Source organism: Coregonus clupeaformis, chromosome 14 (genome assembly GCF_020615455.1).
Source record: "Coregonus clupeaformis isolate EN_2021a chromosome 14, ASM2061545v1, whole genome shotgun sequence".
NCBI classification, from domain to species: Eukaryota; Metazoa; Chordata; class Actinopteri; order Salmoniformes; family Salmonidae; genus Coregonus; species Coregonus clupeaformis.
In genome coordinates, this window is record NC_059205.1 from 44,606,819 (window position 1) to 44,631,312 (window position 24,494).

The 24,494-nt window shown below is 43.3% G+C and overlaps 3 protein-coding genes across 3 annotated transcripts; 2 read left to right on the forward strand and 1 right to left on the reverse strand.

The window, feature by feature from the left end:
* On the forward strand, positions 1-9,845 carry LOC121581699 (G-protein coupled receptor 55-like). The gene is made up of 2 exons (XM_041897175.1): positions 1-726; positions 9,070-9,845. The coding sequence occupies exons 1-2, from the start codon at positions 1-3 to the stop codon at positions 9,283-9,285; spliced, it is 942 nt and encodes a 313-aa protein (XP_041753109.1). The 3' UTR covers positions 9,286-9,845.
* A 543-nt stretch (positions 9,846-10,388) lies between these two features.
* LOC121580855 (integral membrane protein 2C) lies at positions 10,389-17,601 on the reverse strand. Its single transcript, XM_041895957.2, has 6 exons — positions 17,373-17,601; positions 14,872-15,009; positions 14,351-14,539; positions 13,888-13,998; positions 13,166-13,319; positions 10,389-12,192 (listed from the first exon to the last, which is right to left on the reverse strand). Exons 1-6 carry the CDS (start codon positions 17,463-17,465, stop codon positions 12,101-12,103), a joined length of 777 nt encoding a protein of 258 aa, XP_041751891.1. The 5' UTR covers positions 17,466-17,601; the 3' UTR covers positions 10,389-12,100.
* Positions 17,602-19,304: 1,703 nt separating this feature from the next.
* LOC121581492 (transcription cofactor HES-6) lies at positions 19,305-21,555 on the forward strand. Its single transcript, XM_041896991.2, has 4 exons — positions 19,305-19,632; positions 19,727-19,813; positions 19,929-20,010; positions 20,397-21,555. Exons 1-4 carry the CDS (start codon positions 19,555-19,557, stop codon positions 20,858-20,860), a joined length of 711 nt encoding a protein of 236 aa, XP_041752925.1. The 5' UTR covers positions 19,305-19,554; the 3' UTR covers positions 20,861-21,555.
* Positions 21,556-24,494: the final 2,939 nt, after the last annotated feature.

Here is a 24,494-nt window from a genome sequence, read left to right on the forward strand (position 1 = left end):
ATGACAACCAACTGCTCCTTCACCGAGGTAGACAGCCTCATGAAATCACTGGAACTCGCCATCTACGTGCCCATCTTCGTGTGCGGCCTTGTCCTCAACATCCTTGCCCTGGTTGTCTTCTGCGTCCTCCTCCGCAAGTGGACAGAGTCCACCATCTACATGACCAACCTGGCCCTCATGGACCTCCTTCTTCTCCTCCTGCTCCCCTTCAAGATGCACGCCACCATCCACCACTGGGCGGCCCACCACCGCATCCTCTGCTCCTTCCTGGAGAGCCTGTACTTCGTGGGCATGTACGGCAGCGTCTACACCATTGCCTGCATAGCCGTGGACCGCTGGTTGGCCATATGCCACCCCTTCCGTGCCAAGCAGCTCCGCTCCCCTCGGGCCGCTCTGGGGACCTGCATCCTGGTCTGGGTGATGGTGCTGGGGGGCACCTCCCCCATCTACTCATTCCGCACGGCAGAAAAGGGGTCCTTCCACTGCTTCCACAGCTTCTCGGACCAGGGCTGGCGCCAAGAGGTGATCGGCTGCCTCTTGGGCTTTGGGTTTGTGGGACCGGCCCTGGTGCTGGTGGTGTGTTCGGCCCAGAGCATCGGCACGCTGAGGCAGTCGGGCCAGGAGAGCCCTAAGAGCAGAGCCTGCGTGAGGACCATCTACAGCAGCCTCTGTGCCTTCCTAGTCCCCTTCACACCCAGCCACCTGGGCATCCTGCTGCAGTTCCTGGTGAGTTCATTATAAACAGGCCCGGCTGCAGGATGACATGCCTGAGGGGGCATTTTAATTCCATGGGGGGTGCACAACTAGTATTGATTTAGAGCCCTAATACCACAAGGTAGATTGTTCCTACTAATGTTCAAATGTACACCTCAACAACCATGGCTTTATATAGTAACACAAGAAAGATATGAGCCCCACTACAACGTGTCTATCTGAAATGCAGCCGTAGCTACAGTAGGCCTAGGCTACACATAACTTGCGCCTACCAACACACACAGATCACCTCAACAGGATGAGCGCCACTAGCTTATCAAAGATTCTTACAGGCTTCATAACTTAAACTTCAATAATTAGATCTATAGGCTACGTTCCTGTCGAATTTGTGACACTACGCTACGCAATGAGCGTAACCAAGCCGCTACTTCTCTAGAGTTTCAGAAAAGCAAACTAAATAAAACTAACTGCATATTTTATAGTCATAGCTGATGTCAAAATGTCCTACATGGCAGTAGCTAATTTGAATCTGCCGCGAATAAGAGTAAATACCCATTCCGAGAGCAACACACACACACGCTATTGAGGCGGTGTGTCCAAACTTTTGACTGGTACTGTATATATATTTATACTCTGGACTCCGACGTTGCTCGTCCTAATATTTCTATACTGTATTACTCAATTCCCCCCCAAAAATGCTTTTCTTTCGAAAACAATGACATTTCTAAGTGACCCCAAACTTTTGAACGGTAGTGTATATATACAGTGGGGAGAACAAGTATTTGATACACTGCCGATTTTGCAGGTTTTCCTACTTACAAAGCATGTAGAGGTCTGTAATTTTTATCATAGGTACACTTCAACTGTGAGAGACGGAATCTAAAACAAAAATCCAGAAAATCACATTGTATGATTTTTAAGTCATTAATTTGCATTTTATTGCATGACATAAATATTTGATACATCAGAAAAGCAGAACTTAATATTTGGTACAGAAACCTTTGTTTGCAATTACAGAGATAATACGTTTCCTGTAGGTCTTGACTAGGTTTGCACACACTGCAGCAGGGATTTTGGCCCACTCCTCCATACAGACCTTCTCCAGATCCTTCAGGTTTCGGGGCTGTCGCTGGGCAATACGGACTTTCAGCTCCCTCCAAAGATTTTCTATTGGGTTCAGGTCTGGAGACTGGCTAGGCCACTCCAGGACCTTGAGATGCTTCTTACGGAGCCACTCCTTAGTTGCCCTGGCTGTGTGTTTCGGGACGTTGTCATGCTGGAAGACCCAGCCACGACCCATCTTCAATGCTCTTACTGAGGGAAGGAGGTTGTTGGCCAAGATCTTGTGATACATGGCCCCATCCATCCTCCCCTCAATACGGTGCAGTCGTCCTGTCCCCTTTTCAGAAAAGCATCCCCAAAGAATGATGTTTCCACCTCCATGCTTCACGGTTGGGATGGTGTTCTTGGGGTTGTACTCATCCTTCTTCTTCCTCCAAACACGGCGAGTGGAGTTTAGACCAAAAAGCTATATTTTTGTCTCATCAGACCACATGACCTTCTCCCATTCCTCCTCTGGATCATCCAGATGGTCATTGGCAAACTTCAGACGGGCCTGGACATGCGTTGGCTTGACCAGGGGGACCTTGCGTGCGCTGCAGGATTTTGTTCCATGACGGCATAGTGTGTTACTAATGGTTTTCTTTGAGACTGTGGTCCCAGCTCTCTTCAGGTCATTGCTCAGGTCCTGCCGTGTAGTTCTGGGCTGATCCCTCACCTTCCTCATGATCATTGATGCCCCACGAGGTGAGATCTTGCATGGAGCCCCAGACCAAGGGTGATTGACCGTCATCTTGAACTTTTTCAATTTTCTAATAATTGTGCCAACAGTTGTTGCCTTCTCACCAAGCTGCTTGCCTATTGTCCTGTAGCCCATCCCAGCCTTGTGCAGGTCTACAATTTTATCCCTGATGTCCTTACACAGCTCTCTGGTCTTGGCCATTGTGGAGAGGTTGGAGTCTGTTTTATTGAGAGTGGACAGGTGTCTTTTATACAGGTAATGAGTTCAAACAGGTGCAGTTAATACAGGTAATGAGTGGAGAAGAGGAGGGCTTCTTAAAGAAAAACGAACAGGTCTGTGAGAGCCGGAATTCTTACTGGTTGGTAGGTGATCAAATACTTATGTCATGCAATAAAATGCAAATTAATTACTTAAAAATCATACAATGTGATTTTCTGGATTTTTGTTTTAGATTCCGTCTCTCACAGTTAAATGATCAAAATTACAGACCTCTACATGCTTTGTAAGTAGGAAAACCTGCAATATCGGCAGTGTATCAAATACTTGTTCTCCCCACTGTATGTGTGAAGGGATGTATAGACATTATGGACAGTATGTGGATAGAATATGTAGTATATCTGAAGAATACGTAGGATAGAATAATATGTACAGCAATAGTTGAATAGGATGGCCTTGACTAGAAAACAGTATATACATATGAAATGGGTAAAATCAAATCAAATCACATGCGCCAAATACAACAGGTGTAGACCTTACAGTGAAATGCTTACTTACAAGCCCTTAACCAACAATGCCGTTTTAAGAAAGAATACCAAACAAAATCACAAAAAAATACAATATAAAATAATACGAAATAAAAGTAACAAATAATTAAAGAGCAGCAGTAAAAATAACAATAGCGAGGCTATATACAGGGGGTACCGGTACCGAGTCAATGTGCGGGGGCACCGGTTAGTCGAGGTAATTGGGGTAATATGTACATGTAGGTAGAATTATTAAAGTGACTATGCATAGATAATAAACAGAGAGTAGCAGCTGCGTAAAAGAGGGGTGGGGGGGCAATGCAAATAGTCTGGGTAGCCATTTGATTAGATGTTCAGGAGTCTTATGGCTTGGGGGTAGAAGCTGTTTAGAAGCCTCATGGACCTAGACTTGGCGCTCTGGTACCGCTTGCCGTGCGGTAGCAGAGAGAACAGTCTATGACTAGGGGGGCTGGAGTCTGACAATTTTTAGGGCCTTCCTCTGACACCGCCTGGTATAAAGTTCCTGGATGGCAGGAAGCTTGGCCCCAGTGATGTACTGGGCCGTACGCACTACCCTCTGTAGTGCCTTGCGGTCGGAGGCCGAGCAGTTGCCATACCAGGCAGTGATGCAACCAGTCAGGATGCTCTCGATGGTGCAGCTGTAGAACCTTTGGAGGATCTGAGGACCCATGCCAAATCTTTTCAGTCTCCTGAAGGGGAATAGGTTTTGTCGTGCCCTCTTCACGACAGTCTTGGTGTGCTTGGACCATGTTCGTTTGTTGGTGATGTGGACACCAAGGAACTTGAAGCTCTCAACCTGCTCTACTACAGCCCCGTCGATGAGAATGGGGGCATGCTCGGTCCTCTTCTTTTTCCTGTAGTCCACAATCATCTCCTTTGTCTTGATCACGTTGAGGGAGAGGTTGTTGTCCTGGCACCACACAGCCAGTCTCTGACCTCTTCCCTATAGGCTGTCTCGTCGTTGTCGGTGATCAGGACTACCACTGTTGTGTCATCGGCAAACTTAATGATGGTGTAGGAGTCGTGCCTGGCCATGCAGTCATGAGTGAACAGGGAGTACAGGAGGGGACTGAGCACGCACCCCTGAGGTGCCCCCGTGTTGAGGATCAGCGCAGCGGATGTGTTGTTACCTACCTTTACCACCTGGGGGCGGCCCGTCAGGAAGTCCAGGATCCAGTTGCAGAGGGAGGTGTTTAGTCCCAGGGTCCTTAGCTTAGTGATGAGCTTTGAGGGCACTATGGTGTTGAACGCTGAGCTGTAGTCAATGAATAGCATTCTCACATAGGTGTTCCTTTTGTCCAGGTGTGAAAGGGCAGTGTGGAGCGCAATAGAGATTGCATCATCTGTGGATCTGTTGGGGCGGTATGCAAATTGGAGTGGGTCTAGGGTTTCTGGGATAATGGTGTTGATGTGAGCCATGACCAGCCTTTCAAAGCACTTCATGGCTATATACATGAGTGCTACGGCTCGGTAGTCATTTAGGCAGGTTACCTTAGTGTTCTTGGGCACAGGGACTATGGAGGTCTGCTTGAAACATGTTGGTATTACAGACTCAGACAGGGAGAGGTTAAAGATGTCAGTGAAGACACTTGCCAGTTGGTCAGCGCATGCTCGAAGTACACATCCTGGTAATCCGGCCTTGTGAATGTTGACCTGTTTAAAGGTCTTACTCACATCGGCTACGGAGAGCGTGATCACACAGTCGTCCGGAACAGCTGATGCTCTCATGCATGTTTCAGTGATACTTTCCTCGAAACAAGCATAGAAGTAATTTAGCTCGTCTGGTAGGCTTGTGTCACTGGGCAGCTCGCGGCTGTGCTTCCCTTTGTAGTCTGTAATAGTTTGCAAGCCCTGCCACATCTGACGAGTGTTGGAGCCGGTGTAGTACGATTCGATCTTAGTCCTGTATTGACGCTTTGCCTGTTTGAAAATGTTGCCGTCTGGTTTGCTTAATATAAGGAATTTGAAATTATTTATACTTTTTCTTTTACTTTTGATACTTAAGTATATTTAAAACCAAATACTTTTAGACTTTTACTTAAGTAGTATTTTACTGGGTTACTTTTACTTTTACTTGAGTCATTTTCTATTAAGGTATCTTTACTTTTACTCAAGTATGACAATTGGGTACTTTTTCCACCACTGATTAAAGTGACCAGTGTTCCACGTCTATGTACATTGGGCAGCAGCCTCTAAGTTGCAGGGTTGAAAAACCGGGTGGTAGCTGGCTAGTGACAGGGACTAAGTTCAGGGCAGGGTACTTACTGGAGGCCAGCTAGTGATGCCTATTTAACAGTCTGATGGCCTTGAGATAGAAGCTCCCTGCAAGAGAGCAGGGAGGGGGCAAAAAAGTTGTGTATGTGTCGTTTTCATAGTATTGACATCAGTTTTACAGTAGCCTATCACACACAATGACTGTGTAATGTAAATGAATGATAACAGAGTGAAAGTTACTTGTTTTAGTAGGCTACACACGGTATTGGTCCTACATACAACATTTTAAACAAAATAGGCCTATCTGAAATGCAGCCATATACACGACAACTGTCATTTTGCACACAAGAAAGCACACAATGTTGAAGAGAAGCCCCATGAAGACTGGTAGCCCAAGATGCACTCATTAAAACAGCACACACCGTAACCATCGAATCAGGACAATGGACAGAAGGCTACCTGCAGTCAGCGTGACGGGACATTAAAAACTGTAATATCTTATGTTTCACCGAGTCGTGGCTGAACGACGACAATGATAACATTCAGCTAGCAGGCTATACATCGGCAGGACAGAATTCCCCCTCAGGAGACTGAAAAGATTTGGCATGGGTCCTCAGATCCTCAAAAAATTCTACAGCTGCACCATCGAGAGCATCCTGACTGGTTGCATCACCGCCTGGTATGGCAACTGCTTGGCCTCCGACCGCAAGGCACTACAGAGGGTAGTGCGTACGGCCCAGTACATCACTGGGGCAAAGCTTCCTGCCATCCAGGACCTCTATACCAGGCGGTGTCAGAGGAAGGCCCTCAAAATTGTCAAAGACTCCAGCCACCCTAGTCATAGACTGTTCTCTCTGCTACCGCACGGCAAGCGGTACCGGAGTGCCAAGTCTAGGTCCAAAAGACTTCTCAACAGCTTCTACCCCCAAGCCATAAGACTCCTGAACAGCTAATCATGGCTACCCGGACTATTTGCACTGCAAACTATTTGCACCCATCCTTTTTACGCTGCTGCTACTCTGTTAATTATTTATGCATAGTCACTTTAACTCTACCCACATGTACATATTACCTCAACTACCTCAACTAGCCGGTGCCCCCGCACATTGACTCTGCAACGGTACCCCCCTGTATATTTAGCCTCCCTACTGTCACTTTATTTTACTTCTGCTCTTTTTTTTCTCAACACTTTTTTTGTAGTTGTTTTATTTTGACTTTAATTTTTGTTATTGTATTTAATTTTTTTAAAGAAATGCACTGTTGGTTAAGGGCTGTAAGTAAGCATTTCACTGTAATGTCTGCACCTGTTGTATTCGGCGCATGTGACCAATACAATTTGATTTGATTTGATTTGATTTAAAGAGATCCTTTTAACGCGTACATTCGGATTGTCATGCTTGCTTCGCAAGCTAGCAAGCAGGCTAGGTAGTGCTAGGTATCAGCAGCCAATCCAGTAGTGTCTGGAAACTATAGTGCTCTTCGATCGGTCAATAGCAACGTGATGTCGCAGAGTATTTGCATAAAGTTCTGTTTTTCCCAACTTTGGTCCTGCCCTGTTCACGTCCCTCACCCATGCTTGCATCGCCCAACGGTCCCCCCGCCCACTTCACTTCCTTCATGAAAATGAATGGGCTTCCGTTGTTTCATCGACCCCAACGTGCTATGTGGATCTCTTGTGTAACGTTAGATGCACTGCCAATTTCAGCATCACCTCATAGCACAACCAATAGGATACATTGGTCATTGTTGGTATTCTTGTCATAAGAAGGAATTCCCCTCGACCATGCCCACAAATTGGGGAAAATAAACATTATTTCACATTGACCCCATTGTAAAAGCGCCAACTTCCTTGTCAAATTTTTGTTATACAGAAATAACAAAAAATGCAGAAAAGCTTCTGTGTTGTTCAATGTACATGTAACCAGGTCAAAATCCCGACCTACGGTTTGCAATGCTCCCATGTAGGCAAAAAGAAATTGCGAGAAGAGCCCTATGGCTTCAGGCTATTCGGCGTGGGAGAGTGGGAAATATGGGGACACGGTGTCCAAGTAGGCTAGACGTAGCTATGTGTGTGTAAAACATTTCATCATAGGTAAGACATGTAACTTGTTTAGTATAGTCCGTTTGTAACTCCACTCACTACTTGTAGCTGTGTAGTCCATTTGTTTGTGTTGTTGGTCTTGGCTAGCTTAATGTTCCGGTCAATAGCTTGCTAGAACTCACTCACGTGGCTGCTAGCACCGTCATGAAAAGGAGCATGAGGCAAGCCCTACAATATTACGTTTTTCTAAGTAGTGAGAAAGCTCGGGAGCAGGCATTGTTGAAAAGTAATCTTTAGACATGTAGTACTTTTCTTAAATGTAGTTTGTAATTGACTAAAAGAAGTAGACAACAAGAAAATTGCGTTTGAAAAATGTTATGTTTTTGCTGTGAGCCAATGGGGTAACCACGGGTTGTTTTCCCCACTGGCGGGCAGGGCCTCGAAATTCTATCTAATACCGACTGGGACTATACCCGTCAAATAACGCAACGCTGTATATCTATCAATAGCAAATGGACCCACGAAAGCAAGCACTGACTTTAAGAATCACAGATAAATCTAAAAGAAGCATTGAAGTAAAAACCTAAGGCCTAAACTATACATTACATTCAATATCAGACAAACAACAAATAGGCTTACATGAGGGAAAACCAATTAATTAATCATTCTGGCAGGGCGGCCAGGGCCATAAAGGTTGTAGCTTACTATTTAGATGAGTTGCAGCCTCCTCCATGCGCTGTTGAACCTCATGAGAAGTTTCGGATTCCATTCTCCTTCCTGGTGAAATTTACTTGTCAGGTCCCTCTTAAATGCCAGCTGGACAAGCTGGGCTTTTCGTTGATGTAACATGCTGTGCCTGTGTTCACTGAATACATTCTTCAGAGTGGAGAATGAATTTTTGCACATTGCTGTAGATGTCCCAAGTGTTAATCCAAATCCATGTTTCAGTGCCAACAGCACAGTCTGCATTGCTGACAAAGGCCCGCTGTATCTTTGAAGAACACTGAGTGAGGTCCATTTGTTGCTGCTGGCTGTGATTGCAATTTCACTTTGCAAGAATCAATAAACTCTGCTTCCACTGGTTCAGTTTATGTTAGATCCAACAGGTGGTCAGGTGCTAGTGGCTGGGGTAACGGAGGTGCAGGTGCTTGTTGTGATGTTACCCTCTTGCTGTTGGTACTACCTGGCTTCTTGATTTTGTTGATCAACAGGCAGTGTGGGGGATGGGTGGGTATTTGCTGCTAGGCTCCTCAACCTCGTTGGTCGGGCCAGCAGGCTGCTTGGTGAGCTCGGCATCGCACTTGAAATGGTGGTCCTCAATTTTTTTGCTCTTGGCAGTGCCCAGGCATGCCCGGCTTTGCCACTACGTAGAGCCGGCTCTGATTATAAACCTAAAAATGCCATAAATACTTTCTTGAGGTTATCTTATGTGCATTTATATGTCTGGGGGCAACTTCATCCTTTGGCTCTTTTTTTCCTGACCATGTGACCTGACCAGGAAAAACCTTACAGGCATAACCTCTATCTCCTCCCAGGTACATAGATGCGTGATCGAGGACTGCGTGGCCAAGACGAGGATCAGCCTGTTCCTACAGGTGGCCATGAGTCTGGCCAACATCACGTGCTGTCTGGACGCTGTGTGTTACTACTTCATCACCAGGGAGGTGAGGACCTCCAAGCAGACCTTCAACTTAAGGAGGTCCAGGTCCATCAGCCAGAAGAGAGCCACCACCAGCACCTCAGAGCTCTGACGAGACCCATGGAGGGACAAACACTGTGCAGAACTGGTTGAAATTATGTTTCAACCAGTTTTGCCCACTGGGAAGTTACTGGCTATAATCTTACTAGCTGTGTGAGAAATTCTGCCACTGTTTGAGGACAAGGGACGTTGAGTAGGAAAAATTAGTATTTATTATTGAAAACCTACGCATTTTGGCACTATTTTCCCTTTTGACTGTCTGTAGCCTTACCTCGGACAAGAGTTAACCCTATCAGACCAGATATTTTTATATATTTAACTTTGACTATATTTCACTGCTTCGCTTAAGTAAAATGTTTTAAACTTCTTAGACTACCACAAAAATACTTTTAAAGAGGTGAAGCAATTGAACAACAAAACAAAACATGGAAAATTACCATCTGATCTGATTACTATTGTTTGTGCCCTGTGCAATGCCATCTATATGTGTACTGTATGTCCTGACAAGGGAATCACCACAGAACAACAAGGCATGTTAAGTAGGAGAAGTCAGTTCGACCCATGGGGCGGCGCACAATTGGCCCAGCGTCGTCCAGGGTAGGGAAGGGAATGGCCGGCAGGGATGTAGCTCAGTTGGTAGAGAATGGCGTTTGCAACGCCAGGGTTGTGGGTTCGATTCCCACGGGGGGCCAGTATGAAAAAAATAATAATAATGGATGCACTCACTAACTGTAAGTCGCTCTGGATAAGAGCGTCTGCTAAATGACTAAAATGTAAATGTCACTGAAATCCTTGAAGTGTCCTAGATACATAATTAATGTACCAAATATTGTCCATTGCAGCTTCGGCCTATATAAATTTGTATGTTATATAAAGTTTCTTTATAAAGCTCTTGAATGTATTCCTCTGAAGGGAGATGTAGTTGAAATGTAGTAATGTAATTTTCACTGATTATTTGTCATTGGTTTGACTTCTGTGCTTGGGTTTGACGCAAGTTAATGGTGTTTTGCGGACATTTTTCTATTTTTATTTAAGATAAATATGAAACGGTAGATTTTGGTACCCATGATATCCTTTGTATTCTCCTGAGTTTATTTATGTTTCTCTAAAACACACACACACCAACGACAATGAAAATGCAAAGATAAAGGAATATAGTTTTTACATATTTATTTATTAGGTAGTAAGATAAGCTATTACAAGCCAAATGACTGTACAGCATGGCGAGTCAGAAGAGAAGGGGACAGATCATGAAAGCCTATATCATACAATAGGTCCCTTTAAAACAGCAAAATAATTCCTCCATAACATACAGTAGATCGATAGTAAAAAAATGTTAACAGAGACAGGCATGCAATAGAGAGAGAGAGAGAATCTAGATAGTAGGGATGGAGAATGGCTGCAATGACTCAACTGCAGACAAGAGGCTGATCCCTTTTTTTTTTTTTTACCTTTTTTTGTCATTTAGCAGACGCTCTTATCCAGAGCGACTTACAGTTAGTGAGTGCATACATTTCATCCCACTACTAAGACAGGAGGAAGAGGGCGACTGCGTTCCAATTCTCCACCCTTCTCCTGGAGTGTGCACTTGCACACTCCCTCTCAGAATCAGGACGTAGTTAAAGACACACAGAAAGAAAGAGTTTAACTAAAACCTATCCAACTGTACAGATGTAGGATCTTAATTTGAGCCAGTTTGCTACAGAAGGGAAATAATCCTGCAGCAACAGGAAATGAAAATTATGTGGATTATATATTAATTGAAATTCTTGTAGGCGTTGATACATTTTTCATAAGGGAAAATCAAGTCTGACATTTCAAAGCATTTTTTAAACCTCAAATACACTACCAGTTTTACATTTCCTGCATTTCAGGAAAGTTCTCCTGCAACAGGGTGATCAAATTAAGAGTCTACATCTGTAGGTAATCTATATATGCCTAAGTAACACCCTCACGACTCAACATAGCGTTAGTGAGTATAGATTTGGTTCCGTTGGCCCGTCGAAAGCACTGCTACTTTATACAGTCTAAAGCCATGTGAGACCCAGAGAGTCAACCAGTGGAAGATACCACAAGGAAGAGGAACAAACCATAGAGAAATTATCATTCAATCACAAAACAAGCTCGGATAAAAATCAATGCACGTTCGAATATGAAATCCAAGAAAAATCCATATACAGTATATATTGCTTATAGGAATGATGCAAAATACATACACAAACAATTGATGATTTAAATTACAGGCGAAAAAACGTCTAAAATATATGAGGTATGTTTCGGCATTTCTGGACATCCAAAACAAGACGAGACATCATCATGGGTTCATTTTGGAACCAAGAGACAAATAGAAACACGTGTGTGTGCACAACGCACGCAGCATCTTAACTCCCAATTCTCCTCACTGTTACACACTGCACAGGGTTACAACAGAAGAAAGAGAAGAAGTAAAATACAGAAAGGACAAACTCAATCTGAGCCGATTGAAGTAAAAACCTAAGACAACTCATCTGATTATGCTGGCGTCGACTTCAAATCGATACAAATAAAATAATAAAACGTCAGTGCAACAACATGACATGAAATCCCAAGCAACAAAAAAGCTACAGATTCATCGCATTACCGACATTATCGAAATATACAGACCATTGGAATACAAAAAACTAACAAATAGAAACAACACCAGAGCAGTAAACAACAATTAAACTTGGGACAAAAAAAGGAATAAAAGAAAACATTCAAATCAATAACTATTGGACAAACACGTGCTTTTTAAAGTGCAATATAAAGCCTAAGGGATGCGCGAGGTATGGTTTCAGAGTTGGCTTGGTGGTGTAGGGCGGCCATCTTGCCATCTTCCTCCTCAGGATTTAGACCCTGTCGCAGATCACTGTCTCGACGACAAAGGTGTTCTCAAAGTGACGGATGCTGTGGCAGTTCCTCGCATTGCGCTTGTCGATGCCTGGAGGAGGGAGAGATTAAGAGAAGAATGGAAGAGAAGAGAAGATAGGTAAGCTTACATCCAGTTTTATGTGTCTTGTTCAATGATGTTATACTTTTGATATATGATGTGAGATGTTCCATAGGGTTTGGTATATCTATGGTGCTATTGCAGTGCTGGGTTACTGAGGTAACTCCCCATATGTGTTCATATGCCAACATATTAGGTGCCTAAAAACCAGTATGGTATCATCCTCTGAAGACTAGATATTGAGCAATACAACAGTTGAGGGAGCTCCCACTGCCTACCTCACTGTTACCATGACTACCAGTACCAGCCTCATCTTGGATCAATGGAGTTGCCTACCAGCCCATATATGTGCTCAGAGGGAAGCATGTTACATCAATGCTCTGGTTTTACAACTAGCCAATCACAGAGGCTCACGGAGCACATCACTACTACGCATCACTTCCTCCCCCACACACGCTGTCTGATCATAGGACCTGCGTGGTGTGTTGGAAAAATTACTCACATGCGATGGCTTTGACATGGTAATCATACAGGGATCTGTGTGTGGAAGTCACTTAGAACTCATACTGTGGGAGGCTAGCGCCTGGCAGAACCCACACGCAAACTCACTCTCTCAGAGCCAGCACAGGAAGCGCCGATATGGACCTGGCCATCTCTGTTTCCTCTGTGATGAGGGGTGTCATATGGACACCTCTGACAGTCAGTGTTTCTCCCACCACACAGTCAGCCAGCCCATGGATTCGGACTGACTCAGTGACTACTGTGAAACACACAACCCTTCGCTCTCCTCTCCTCTCCTCTCCTCTGTACAGGACAGGAAGAGCCTAACTGATGACCTAGCACTTACATGCATCTCATGTTGACAAGGACATCGGTGTGTGAAATGTGTGTGTGCGAGTGTGAAATCTGGATGTGTGAGACAGAATAAAAAATAATGTGTTGTTGGTGTGTGTGTTGTCCTTACGTCGGCGTGCTTCGCGTCGGCGTTTGAGGCGGTAGGTGTCTTTGCCGTAGCAGAGCCGGTGGATGAAGGGCCCCAGAGGTCTCATGTTCCTCACCCTCCCCGTCACCACCATCTCCTCCTGGATGATGTAGGTCTGGGGCAGGTACGTCCCCTTCTGTTGGAGAGGGAGAGAGAGACACAAACACATACGTTAGTACAGGGATCATCAACTAGATTCAGCTGCAAACCAATTTTTTCTTGAGCAGATGGTCGGGGGGCCGGAACATAATTACAAATCATTTGTAGACTGTAAATTGACCGCAAGAATCCCAAACAGATATAATGTTTGACTAAAATATAATCATTTCAAACCGTGCTTACATTTGTATACGATCACGTCGTGTCTCTCTATTAATCGTGGGACTACTTAGGAACAGATTTCTTAAATTAAAATCACTTGGAGCTGATTTGCTGTTTTTTTTTTTTTTTTTTTTTTTTTTACAGTTGTTTGTGTCCAACAATGAAAATTCCACACACAAAAACAAAAAAAACACTGGCGCGGGCCGCCAGTTGGGAACCCTGCGTTAGTATAATGCCCTTCACAGGACAGACGGTACACACATGACCGCAATGTCCTTTTGTAGAATAAATATGCATGGGCAGACTGTCCCTCTGAAGGACAACCACATACACACAAACAGTTTCTCTGACAGACCTAACACAGATATAACACAATAGTGTACCTTGATGTTGACCAGCAGCTCCCAGAGGTTCCTTGGTGGCATTACCAGGGTGGTGTTGAGCTCAATCACATAACACTTGTCCAGGGCAATGTCATGGTACACAGTCAGACCCTGGAATTAGAAATTACAACAAAACATGAATCATCAATCCTGAGTTGAAACGGTGCTCTTGATATTTGAGAAGCAGAAAGGTCATTGCTAACCACATCTTACAGCAGATTTAAAGGAGGAAGGAAATATCAGCATTTACTAAACCCACAGATTCCCTCCAGTCTGCTAACTAACAGAAAAGGTCACATAAAGCTTTCATTGCCTTATAGACCACTGACCCTAATAGACACGTCCTCCAAAATCATATGCTCATATGTATACTAATGGGCAATGGGCGAGCATTTGGACACAAAATGGCCGCCTTGTATCACACTACACAATGAGTGTGTGGATAGGCATAGGGATGACTTACCCTCTGGAAGTCGTGGATGATGTCTGCGGGGTCGCTCCCCCCGAAGTGGGGCACGGGCACGCTGATCTGCTCATAGTTGTCGTCCAGGTAGATGCCCACGTTCTCCTCCAGCTCCTGTCTGCCGTGCAGGGGGGCGTACACAGAGTCTTCATACAGAACCCTGCAGTGGAACAGACTGTCCTCGGGGATCTAGAACACACAGAGGGAGAACAGATCAAAACAGGGTTAGGATAGTCAGGGGGGATATCTATATCATTCATCACTGCTCCAATCAGAACCAATTTGTCTATATGACTGAATATGTGAGGTATGATGTAGCAGGTAGTAGTAGCTACTACTGGCAGTTGTACAGTAGTATAGTATAGTATAGTTGTAAGGTGTGTGAGGTAGTATGTAAAAGTAGTATAATATCTGACCTGTGGTATAAAATAGGAGGTACTAGTGGTAGTTGTATAGTGTAGTGTAGAGTGGTGTAGTATAGTTGTATTATAGTAGTATAGTGAAGTACAGTAGTATAGTACCTGTTGTATGAAGTAGTACCGGTAGACGTATATGGAGGCCAGCACCAGTCCTGACATGAAGACCACCAGGCCAAAGGTGAGACAACACAGCCCGTTCAGATGAGACTTCTTGGGCCTCAGAGGAAGAACCAGCTCCTCCTGGAGAAAGAAACAATTCACAGGTCAGACCTACAGGCCAATGTCAGATAAGTTTAATACGATTCATCAGCAAGATGCTCCCACTATGAAAGAGCAGTTTCCGTTTCACTCAATGTTGGTGGTAATAGCTAAGCAGTTAGCTTCACCCAAGAAAAAATCCTAGGTGAAACAAAAATGACTATGATATAGTCACAATTATCAGAGCAGAAATAGTCTTATAATATGACAGTGAACCTCTCACACAGCCACATTTCCCTTTGTTACATCCTAACAAGCAATATCTTGCTTGCTTAGTCTGTGATGAGACCACTCTGTCCTTGCCAAGTAGTTAGCCAGAGAGGAAATCTCTAGGATGTAGGCTGAAGGATAGAGATGCTGAAGATGCCTTGTCATCCCAACAGCCCACCCCCAGTCTCTCAGCCCTACCGTCAATCTGTTTGCTATTAGCTATACACTACTCGCTACCTAGAAACGGTACCCACACACAGTTGCTAGGCACAATGGAGGATCAAAAGGGATGAGACAGATTGTGTTGTGTTTGCCGAGTGATGGCGAGGGAGGCTGTCATGGTTGTCTGGTAGTTCTATTCTTAGGACTCGACTTCCACATGCCCTACTTGTAGCTGTGACAGCGTTACATCACACACACCTCCAGTGGGAGGGAGATCACAGTGATTGCGTGGAAGTGGAATCTCAAGCCAGATTTGGTATTAATAGTCCTTATACACACATACAGATTTGGTATCCACACGTCTCCTATGACGCCTTTGCGAGCATCCCCTGTCCCCCACCTCCCTACATGACGTCAAAACCATAACTATGTCATTACTAGTTATAGTTGCTCAATAATTTGAGGTACATGATCTCACACCTTCAGATTGGGACTTGCCAAACACATATGTATACTGAACAAAAATATAAACGCAACATGCAACAATTTCAAAGGTTTTACTGAGTTGGAGTTAATATAAGGAAATCAGTCAATTGAAATAAATTCATTAGGCCCTAATCTATGGATTTCACATGACTGGGCAGGGGTGCAGCCATGGGTGGTTCTGGGAGGGCATACCAGGCCCACCCACTTGGGGTTGGGAGCCAGGGCCAGCCAATCAGAATTAGTTTTTCACCACAAAAGGGCTTATTACATACAGAAATACTCCTCACTCCTCACAGTTTATCCTGTCACTTGCAGAAATACAATTCAATGTTTAGCATAAGTGGCAGGATAATTTCAGATTTGCTATGAATTGTATTAGCCTGCCTGACACTATACCATCCATCTAATGACAGACAGACCTACAAATGTGATGTCAACGCTAACATATTGAGCAGCCACATAGACACAACAGTGTGTGAATTCTATGAGTCAACACTTGACAGAGGCTTTCTATGCAAATCCAGTATGGCCACCCTTTTAGCAGCTCCCGGACAGCTATGTAACCAAATGCATATTTCTTATGACTCTCTCAACAAGTGTCACTTCCTTTCCTTTATCTGATTTGAAAGAACAGAACAGATGAAAGCCAACCGAAGTACGACTTTCTTCTAGCATATAGCACCTGTGAAGTATTTTCAGATCAGTGCAGACTGCATAGATGAGGGTAATCACACAAGGAAAGGAAATCCCATTACACTATTGAAATGCATGCGCCCTCATTTCTAAAAACAGCCCAAATGCCCCTCACGCGGTACATGCTGGATTGGCGGGGGAAAACACCTCGGTGATGTGAGCATACCGCAGCGATAACGTCCCCATTTGTTTGCACAATTTACGGACTGTCGATAAGATACAACTTCCCAATATCAACCTTTAAACGTGTTGTCTTGAAAGTTTTCGATAAACATAGCAATTATTCGGTAACATGGTCTAGGATAGCCAGCCTACGATTCGTGGCTACGTCTGCTGCAAACTGAGGTATCTGCAGTGTCCCCAGTTAGCCTCACAAGGTGACGTAATGTCAACATCCTCTGGCTGTGCTGGCAAGCTTGTATCGATTTTAAAAGGTTAGGCTACTTTGTATCCGTGTTTCCAGCGCTTTCACAGCAGCAGTGTATCATTTCTAGTAACAATAGTAGTAACACAGGATACTGTAACAGTAGCCTAAATGATATCGCGGTAGCCTACTATGCAGATTAGCCTACAACTGACGTTATGGGCTCTTTTGGACTTGAATATATTTTGAAATTCACATCAATGCAATCATTAGGCTACGTGCACGAATAGAGAACGCATTTAACTATAAAGCAATTAAGAAAACATAGCCCTGGTATAATCTAATTATTGCATTGGTCAGCAAAACATCCCTATTTTACCACAACGCTGTCAATACATCATGGAACAAAGAAAAGAGACGCTGAACTCACGTGTTCATAGGGCATGAGAATCTCGGCTTTGTCTCCATCGAGCTCCTTCTCTGGTTTCTGCGCCGAGACCGGCTGGAAAGTTATCTTCACCATCTTTGTATGTTTCTCTTTTTCACTACACTGACTTCCTCATTGGACACTGGTGGATTATATAGTTGCACTGTTCTCTCGCCCCCGTCGTATCAAGCTCCTCTCTGACCTCAGATGAGCGTAGCTGTGACGAACAACCCTGTGTGGGACTCTAAAAAAAATCAGACCACAATCACTTTTCAAGGTAAGAGATCCTGTTGCTTTTATTAACCTGTTGTTGACGTTATTATGTTTTGTAATAATTTGATTTTATGTTTGTATCGATATTGCTGGACTAAAAACTGTTTTGCACCTGAATGGGTGTTTTTCACTGCATGAATTCGATTCAGAATAGCGGGTTTATTTGCGAGATTCATTCAGGGACTTTTATTTTGAAGGTTTGCACCAGATATGGGTATAACTTCCTTATCTTATTTTTATCGCTTTTTCTCTGCTGATTTGCCTGAATAGGCTCTGATCACCCGGAAGTCTATAATGATACGCCTATACAGGAATGATACTCAAATTATCTCTTTAATGACGTGAAATTGGATATGTGAGAGTATGTGAATGTTAACCACACATTTATAATCAGTGGTTCCCAACCAGGGGTACTATGACCCTTGGGGGTACTCTGCCCATCCACAGGGGGTACTTGAGAAGACTCATTAGAACATAGGTTTACTGGTCAAATGCACACGAGGGGGTACTTTAGGGGAACTCCGGGCAGAGCAAAATTCAGTTGGTGGTACAGTAACAGAAAAAGGTTGGGAACCACTGGCCTAGGCTATATAGAGTGTGAGGTCACACTATGGAAAAAGTCATGGTAACACTTTATTTTGTTTAAGGGCTGTTTTATTCTTATAAAGGTCATACTGTGTGTGCATCTTATAATAATAATAATAATATGCCATTTAGCAGACGCTTTTATCCAAAGCGACTAACAGTCATGTGTGCATACATTTTTACGTAATGCTCAATCTTCCTATTGAGCATTAATAAACTCTTCATATGAGATAATAACAACTCCTCTAGCAATGTCTGTATGTCTGTCTGTCAGATCTGTAGAGAGGAATAGAGCACAAATGGAGAGAAAACTATCTTATCTAAAATTAATTTCACACCTCTCAATAAATAGAAGTATGGATGGCGCCCATGTGCCCAAGGATGAACAGGCCTACAATAGACTACAATGTAGATAAGAAATTCCTTTAGTCTATTCAAGACTGAAATAGGACTGTAATGAAATGTGGCACATTTTTCCAATTCAAACTTGGCCTAATGACCCATTCTGTTCATTGTCTTGGATTGGGTTGGGATTGGCCTCAATTTTGGACAGAATATGCAATGGCCCACAATTAAACTTGAAATACACGTAAAGGTGACTAATGATGCACGGTGAGAATTGTCTGTGAATGTTGCAAGATTCTTAATAGGCTAATGGCATTTGGCAATTGGTTATGCCTAGGCTAAGTGTTTGTTTGAGTTGGAAGGTATGTTGAGTAGGCCTAAAATATATAGCATTTATAGGGCACATTCAGAATGATCCTTTAGGCATATTGTTTACTTATTATTTTATATTTGCTAATTCAATAAATATTGGTTTTATGTGTTAAGTAGGCCTATAATGCCGCATTTAAAGTTGACGATAAAATACTGTCTCTTTGCTATTTATTATCATAATTTCATTTCCATCTATCTTTCAAAACATATTGGTGTCAGGATCACTACTAGAATGGTGGATTATGAAAGAAAAACCTATTTCGGGCTAGTCAAGTCCTCTCTCTCTCTCTGCAGACAACTTCCATGGTGCTCAGAGGACAAAAGACTAGACCAGCGATTGGCTGATTCGCATTGCGCTCAACAATCTTCTGCTCGCGTAGTCAGCCCCTCTATTCACATGTAAATGAGGTGAGGCGTTATAAATACCTAATACAGGCACTATCGTTGCGCTTGAGGCTGCATAACAAATCAAGTGCTCGTCTGCACAAGTACAGTTCGGCTTTGTTTGCAACAGGGACCGGCGGCCATCTGTCCCATTCACGGTGTGTAACGGTCGTGTGGATTTATCAACCCTCAGTTTTTGGCAGTGTCTGGGTTAAACTTCTACAACATGGCCCCCACTCCCAATAATAAAAACGGACTGAATAGAGACGAGGGTGAATACTATGGCATTAAAGTGGACAGAAAGGTAGGCCAAAGTGTCGCTAATTGTTGTGTATTGAGTGTTATTTTGTGTAACTTATTATAATTTATTAATGTGCGGTCAATTGGGTTTTTTTCAGACCAGAAAACCGTTGGTTGAGAAAAAGAGACGGGCTCGCATCAATGAAAGTTTGCAAGAGCTCAGAGTTCTGCTCGCAGACACAGATGTACGTTTTTGCACATTTTATGTCACTTTATCTCACATTTTCCCTCTCTTTGTGTAGCCTATTGTCGTTACATTGTAAACGAGTTATTTACATTATATCAATCTGGCATTCACAGTTACAATCAAAGATGGAGAACGCCGAAGTGCTGGAAATGACTGTGAAACGAGTGGAGAGTATCCTTCAAAGCCGAGCACAAGGTAAGGTAGGCCTATAGGCTAGGTTTATGCACGCGATGGTATAATGCACGTGGACATTTCATACAACTAGTAGAAAGTAGTGTGTACACCTACATATGTAGGATCTTAATTTGAGCCAGGTTTGCTACAGCAGGAAAATAATCCAGCAGCAACAGGAAATGTGAATTATTATGTGGATTATAATTAATTGACATTTTTGTAGAGGTTGATACATTTTCCGTAAGGGGAAATCAAGTCTGACATTTTAAACTGGTAATAACAGACGTCAGAAGCAAAAACACTGCATGTTTTACATTTCTTGCTTTGCAGGAAAGTTCTGCAACAGGGTGATCAAATTAAGATTCTGTGTGTCTTTTAAATGTATCTGTCTGTCTGTGCTTTGTCAGAGGTCGACACCGTGAACAGGGAGGCAAGCGAAAGGTTCGCTGCAGGCTACATCCAGTGCATGCATGAGGTGCACACCTTCGTGTCCAACTGCCCGGGAATCGACACGACCATCGCGGCGGAGCTCTTGAACCACCTCCTCGAATGTATGCCCCTGAACGACGAGGACAGACTCCAGGTGATGCTCCAGGATCTCATGACAGACTGCTCCACTAACAGTAACAGCACTTGGCCCAGTTCTGAGGGCATATACGCAGCACTGGTCTCCCCGGGGGGAAGGAGCATCTCCAGCGGCAGCTCCTCAGCCCTCTCCCCGGCGCCCTCCACTACCTCCAGCGATGACCTGTGCTCGGATCTGGAAGAGACTGACTCTGAGCAGAACCACATCTCTGTGGACGCTGAGAACCAGGATGTTCTGAGCATGCCCACAGCGGCCTATTCCGAGTCCATGTGGAGACCCTGGTAGAGCCCCAAATGAGGCCTACAACTTTCCTGTACTAGAGGAATAGCCTACAATAGTTATTGTATATTGGGTTTTATTCTGTAACGCTGAAGATCAAATTCCTTGTAATGTTGTTAGGCTGTTGGATGAGAGATTTTGTAGGACTAGCATGTGAAGTGGGACACTATAACTTCACTTGGCAATGCAAAGTGTTGTTGCAAATAGGCTAGAGGTGGCATCATTTTAAAAAGCTATTTTTTGTATCAGAACCATTCTAATAATGCGTTTGAACAACTAATAATAAGTATTCAAGCTATTTAATGAATGAATTGTATGTAATATTTAATTCAACTTTGAATAAGTCCACATTGTTATAGATCTGAGATGTATTTTTGACAGATATAGGTGGTTTATTTACCTTCAGTGAAGGGAGGGTACATTAGGCCTGTATACAGATGTAAATATGTAATGTTAATAGTATGGCTGTATAGAAAATTACCTGTCCCAGTAAACCACACATAGTAATACAGTGTTAGTTGTGTGTAAATTATTTTATATGTTTAGGTTGAAGAAAATAAATAGTGTAATATTAGTCTGTAACATTGTAATAACACCGTTTTTAAGTGTTTGTGCCTGATCATGCCATGTCCATATCTAATTTCAGACATTAATTGTCATACACTGACTTAGTTCATTTAATTAAAAGCATTTTCTCTTCATATTGGACTCAGTTTATCCTATTTATACTAAATAAAAATATAAACGCAACATGCAACAATTTCAAATATTTTAATGAGTTACAGTTCATATAAGGAAATCAGTCAATTGAAATAAATTCATTAGGCTCTAATCTATGGATTTCACATGACTGGGCAGGGGTGCAGACATGGGTGGGCCTTGGAGGGCATAGGCCCACCCACTGGGGAGCCTGGCCTAGCCAGTGGGAATGAGTTTTTCCCCACAAAAGGGCTTTATTACAGACAGAAATACTCCTCATCAATTGCACGCTCCCTCAAAACTTGAGACATCTGTGGCATTGTGTTCTGTGACAAAACTGCACATTTTAAGGTGGCCTTTTATTGTCCCCAGCACAATGTGCACCTGTGTAATGATCATGCTGTTCAATCCGCTTCTTGATATGCCACACCTGTCAGGTTATCTTGGCAAATGAGAAATGCTCACTAACAGGGATGTAAACAAATGTGTGCACAACATTTTAGAGAAATAAGCTTCTTGTGCATATGGGGGGGTAGAAGGATTACTTTATCCTATCCCAGGTATTCCTTAAAGAGGTGGGGTTTCAAATGTCTCCGGAAGGTGGTGAGTGACTCCGCTGTCTGGCGTCGTGAGGGAGCTTGTTCCACCATTGGGGTGCCAGAGCAGCGAACAGTTTTGACTGGGCTGAGCGGGAACTATGCTTCCGCAGAGGTAGGGGAGCCAGCAGGCCAGAGGTGGATGAACGCAGCCCAGTCAAAACTGTTCGCTGCTCTGGCACCCCAATGGTGGAACAAGCTCCCTCACGACGCCAGGACAGCGGAGTCACTCACCACCTTAATATAAGAACATTTATATGCCATTTGTGTGTGAAGGTAGGCTTGGAAGTTTTAATTTAGGACTAAATTAGCACAGCTGGGCCAGTGGACCATTATCAGGTGAGAATGTCTGCCTTGGGGCTTCTCTACAATGCAGTGTGAGATCTGACAGCTGGTTCATTTGATGGTTGGGCCTTCATTAGTATTCTGTCAGCTTTAATTCCTTGAAATATGTCAATATCATGAGATGTTAGTTCACCACAGAGGTTGTGTGGGATAATATCAGAAACGGAAGGGGAAGCGAGACATCCCACCAGTGGTGGAAAAAATACCCAATTGTCATACTTGAGTAAAAGTAAAGATCCCTTCATAGAAAATGACTCAAGTAAAAGTAAAAGTCACCCAGTGAAATTCTACTTGCGTAAAAGTCTGAAAGTATTTGGTTTAAAATATACTTAAGTATCAAAAGTAAATGTAATTGTTAAAATATACTTAAGTATCAAAAGTAAAAGTTTTTTTTTTAAGTGTAGGGATAGCCAGGGGCACACTCCAACTTTCAGACATAATTTACAAATGAAGCATGTGTGTTTAGTGAGTCCACCAGATCAGAGGCAGTAGGGATGACTAGGGATGTTCTGTTGATAAGTGCTTGAATTGGGCCATTTTCCTGTCCTGCTAAGCATTCAAAATGTAACGAGTACTTTTGGGTGTCAGGGAAAATGTATGGTGTAAAAAGTACATTATTTTCTGTAGGAATGTACCGAAGTAAAAGTAAAAGTAGTTAAAAATATAAATAGTAAAGTAGAGTACAGATAACCAAAAAAACTTTACACCGCTGCATCCCACTCCCTATTTTTTTCTGGTTCATATCCAGACAATGAACTAAGCAGACCAGACCCAGCTGCTATAGCATTGGTGCTTATAGAGCCACCCCTTAAGTAGACCGGAACGGTGACTATTTTTTTTCAATGGTAAACGACCGAAACTCTGATTAAGACATGTTTATTTATCCACCATCTTTGATAAAATGACCTCAGATCATGCGTCATGCGTAACGGGTACATGGACACCAGAAGAACGTTGCGCTCTGTTCATAACATTTATATCCCTTTCAGTCAAAAGTAGAAAGCACTAGCACATGTGGGGTAATCTTTTAAGAAGTATACAGTTTGAGCATGAAAGATCTCAACAGACCCACAGACCCCCAACAGCCCACCACAGATACCTACACTGAATATGAAAGCGCCTCTCCTCGGCTCAGTGGACCTAGTGGCACCTTGGAAGTTTCTCTGATGTCCCTAAGTGTCACTTCTGACACATCCATATACGTGTAGTAACGCCTCGACTCCCACCAACATAAACATGTTAAGACCCTGTTATTCCTCTCTCATTCTTCCAAACCACAGAAGAAGAAAAATATTTTTTTACTAAAAGCTATTTCGTTTTTCCAATGATAATTATTCTTCTCATTGTATAATTAAACAAATATTCATGCATGATGTGAAATAAAGTCTAAAGATACATTATATAGGATATTAAATGCCATTTCATTAGCCTTTACGCAATGTTCAGTGAGTTATATGGCTCATTTGCAAGAGTAGCCTAGCTAGCCTTTAAATAACACACCTCAACAACCCAACACCTACTCTGTAACATATAGCCTAGCCAAGGTTGCTCAAAAACGATTAGATAAATGGTATATTAATTCTCTACCTGAAATCCACATTATTAGGAGACATTCACAGACTGTTGTCAGTTTGGGATGGAGCCGAGTCCAGATTAGCGGAACCCCAGAGGTGTCCATCACCGCAGGAGGGCAACTGTCCAAATTCACACCTGATCCTCAAATTGGGAGAGGTGCGAACCGCGAGGCATGTCAATGGCCGTGGCCGCTTTGATCCAAGCGGCTAAAAGCCGTGGGAGAATCTTTCCCACTATCCCACTGTCTGTCTGCCTGTCTGCCTTCCTGTCCAGTTTCCACTGATAACATCTAGCCATGGGCTTTTGGTCGCGAGCATTAGGATTTTATTTGACCCTTTCCTCTTGCATTTTTTAGCCAAATCTGATTTAAATGTTCTATACTGCAAGAAAAAGTGGAATAACTAACATGCGGTGGTTAATAGCCC